This window comes from Psammomys obesus, unplaced genomic scaffold (genome assembly GCF_907164565.1).
Source record: "Psammomys obesus unplaced genomic scaffold, mPsaObe1.curated_primary_1811, whole genome shotgun sequence".
Taxonomy (NCBI): Eukaryota; Metazoa; Chordata; class Mammalia; order Rodentia; family Muridae; genus Psammomys; species Psammomys obesus.
Window position 1 is genome coordinate 3,559,498 of NW_026592636.1, and position 3,249 is coordinate 3,562,746.

General features: G+C 59.7%; 1 protein-coding gene across 1 annotated transcript; it reads right to left on the reverse strand.

The window, feature by feature from the left end:
* Nucleotides 1-492: 492 nt before the first annotated feature.
* LOC129682346 (glutathione S-transferase P) lies at nucleotides 493-2,840 on the reverse strand. The gene is made up of 7 exons (XM_055614662.1): nucleotides 2,750-2,840; nucleotides 2,474-2,509; nucleotides 2,176-2,282; nucleotides 1,990-2,077; nucleotides 1,542-1,645; nucleotides 890-997; nucleotides 493-745 (listed from the first exon to the last, which is right to left on the reverse strand). Coding segments are annotated over exons 1-7 (633 nt in total). The 5' UTR covers nucleotides 2,751-2,840; the 3' UTR covers nucleotides 493-556.
* Between the last annotated feature and the right edge of the window lie 409 nt (nucleotides 2,841-3,249).

Below are 3,249 nucleotides of genomic sequence, written 5' to 3' on the forward strand. Positions count from 1 at the left end.
TCCACTAAAAGGTTAGATACACTTACAGATAAGATTGTATCTTCTGGCGTCCTACTTATTCGGAGAACTCTTGCCAACACGCCTTGGCTTGTGTTCGTAGGGTGCAACAAGACTCAGCCATCATCAGCATGCCAAACAGAAACCCTCTGTACAGTCTGTGACCCTCCACCGGGCTAGCCCGGGTCACAGTGCCTCAGCCTGTCTCAGACCAGGGAAAAAAGAACTCTGGCCTGCAGCCAGGTGTTCTGTTGAGGGTTCCTGGGAATGACTGGCAGGTCAACACGAGACCCTCCTCCCTTGATGTGGAACAGTTTTTCTTCCTATTCTTCTCTCCCCTTTTCCTGTTTCAAAAGGTCCACAGACACTAAGCAGGAAGATGCCCTAGCCCCAGCCAGGCCCCTGCCCTTGTGTGCATGCTTCCTGATCCTTTGCCCTTTGCCAGTCTGATGGTGAGGGTCTCAGCTTTCCATAAAATGACACCTGTGGCACCTCTTCTATCTTAACAAATTTTATTAGACCTGGGAAAAGGGGGACAAACAGCTCCTGTCTCCTTCCATTACTGTTTGCCGTTGCCGTTGATGGGACGATTCACGTGGTCGGGGGAGGCCAGAAAGGCCTTGATCTTGGGCCGGTTACTGAGGCGCGCCACATAGGCAGAGAGCAGAGGGAAGCTGTCCAGGCAGCCAGGGGCCAGGACCTGGTGGATCAGCAGCAGGTCCAGCAAGTTGTAATCGGCAAAGGAGATCTGAAGGGACAGGAGGTGGGGATATCAGCAGGGGGGAGGGGACTGGGGAGCTGAGGCCCTCCCCAGACCACCCCCCCACCCAGTAGTTCTGCTCCATTTTGCAAACGGTTCCTACCTGTCTTTAATCTATAAGGGAGCACTCACCTGGTCACCCACGATGAAGGCTTTGCCTCCCTGGTTCTGGGACAGCAGAGTCTCAAAAGGCTTCAGGTGCCCAGGCAGGGCCTTCACATAATCATCCTTACCCTCCTCCTGCCAGGGAGACACCCTAAAATGTACCATCCTCCCAAGGTCACAGAGCAGTGGGCACTGGACTCCTGCTGCCCTGGAATGAATTCCTGATATGCCCCACCCCCAGGAACATGGCCTTCCCACTAACCACCTCCTGGGCCCCAGGAGACAGGAGCCGTAGCTACCACCCCGGGCTAAGACCTCTTGTCTTTATTATTGTGACAACAGGCTCTGGGAGCCGCTGCTCTGAGGATCACTCCGTCCTTCACATTTAGACCTAGCTATTAACAGACTCTTCAACAGCCCCACCGGCCGTAGAGCCCAGGCCGGCTGGTTCAAGGGCTTCAGAACCTGGCTTGCTGACCCCGCGTTCTGCCTCCATGGGCACACCCACTCTTCTGGATCTGCAGCCACCAGGCCCTCCCCCTCCCGAAGCTGTCTGTTGGTCCTCTTCACACTGCCCCAGCCTGGTTCCGGGACTCTGACACAGGAACCGAATGGATGGAGTCAAAAGTGCACAAAGCCCCTTCGCTTACACCCCTCCCCCGCAGGGGTCCGGGCTCACGTATTTGGTGTAGATGAGGGTGACGTATTTGCAGCGAAGGTCCTCCACCCCATCATTCACCATATCCACCAGGGCAGCCTCCTTCTGATCTTTCCCATAAAGCCCTGCAGGTCGGGGGGGGGGGGGGGGAGAAAGGCAGCATGATTGACGCCCCATTTTCTCCACCCCGGGTCCCTGGCCCCAGGCACGTGGCTGTCTGCAGGTCTCAGTCTGGGAGGGAGGGGGACACGGCCAGTCATGTGAGCCTGGAACGCCTGAGAGGCACCAGGAAAGCGATGGCAGGCCCGATCACGGCTGCAGCCGGGACTGTACAATCTCTGTTTGTCCCTGCTTCGCTCTGCCCAAACTAGACTAGAGTGGGCGTGGCTGGGCGGGGGGGTGGTGGTGGTGGTGGTGGCAGAAGCCCTGGAACACCTGGGGTCTGGAACACCTGGGGGTCCGGACTCACCGAATGAGCGGCCCAGGTGCCTCAAGATGGCGTTAGATTGGTACAGGCTGAGGTCTCCATCCTCAAACTTGGGGAGCTGCCCATACAGCTGGAAGGGAGGGGCAGGGCTTGGTGAGGCTCCACTCTCCCAGCTACCGCCCTAAGGCCCTGCCTCTGGCCCCCTCCCCCGCCAGGTGCGTCACTCACACAGGTGGACTTGAGCGCGCCTTGCATCCAGGAATCTATGGTAACCACCTCCTCCTTCCAGCTCTGGCCCTGGTCGGCCAGCAGCATGCGCATGGCCTCGCAGCGCCCTGTATGGAGGGAGGGTCAGGACAAAGGTTTGGGGACAGTGTATAGGCCCAGCCTCAGGGCAACCCGGGGGCGGGGGACTGGGCATGGTGAGCGAGGCACAGCCTTGCAGAGATGAACCGGAGTTTCCCCCAAGGTGGGTGGGCTGCAGCCCCTACCCTAGGCCTCCCCTTCCTCCGTCACTAGTTCCTACCTCGAACCGGGAAGTAGACGATGGTGTAGGGCGGCACTGGGGTGGACAGGAGAAGGATGTTAGGCGGGAGAAGGAGGATGCCAGGGTTCCGAGTGGTGCACCCTCCTGCCCCATCTCCAGGGTCTTCCCCTCCCCACCCCACCCCCCCAATCCCGCAGCCCCCCGCCGGGCTCTGGGCGCAAGCTGCCCGTCGCAGGGCGCTCTGAGTCCCGAGAGAGCCCAGGCCCAGCCCAGCTGCATGCTGGTAGTCCGCAGAAGGCGCCGGCGCGGACTCACTGACTGCTGCGAAGGCGGAGGCGAGGACTCGGTGCTGCGTGGACGAAGAGGGATCCCGGACGGGGACGCCAGCGCAGGCCCCAGGGCCGCGCCAGCCTTATAAGGGGCATCGCGCCCCGCCCCGGATGCTGAGTCAAAGCAGTAGAGGGCCGGTCGGGGTGTGGAGCTGCTCAGCTCGCGCCTCCTGCCGGGGGGCTCCGGAGGCCGCGGCAGTGCAGGGTTCGATTTGGGGTCAAAGGGTGGCTCAGCTCAGAGAGGGTCCAGCGTTTTCCTGCTTGTGCACCTCTGTCCGCCTTCTGTCTGTCCCCAGCCACCGACCTCTCCAACAGACCCCACCAGTGAGCTATCCTAACGCACCAACTTTTTCTTTCTCCTGCCCGAAGAGCTTCATTTGTTCATTTGGCCTTTGTCAAAGTAGCCAGAAAGTTGCAATCCTGGATCCTCCTCCACGCTTAGGAATTCGAGGAGCTTCAAAAAGGGATGGAAAAAAATGAAGCGAA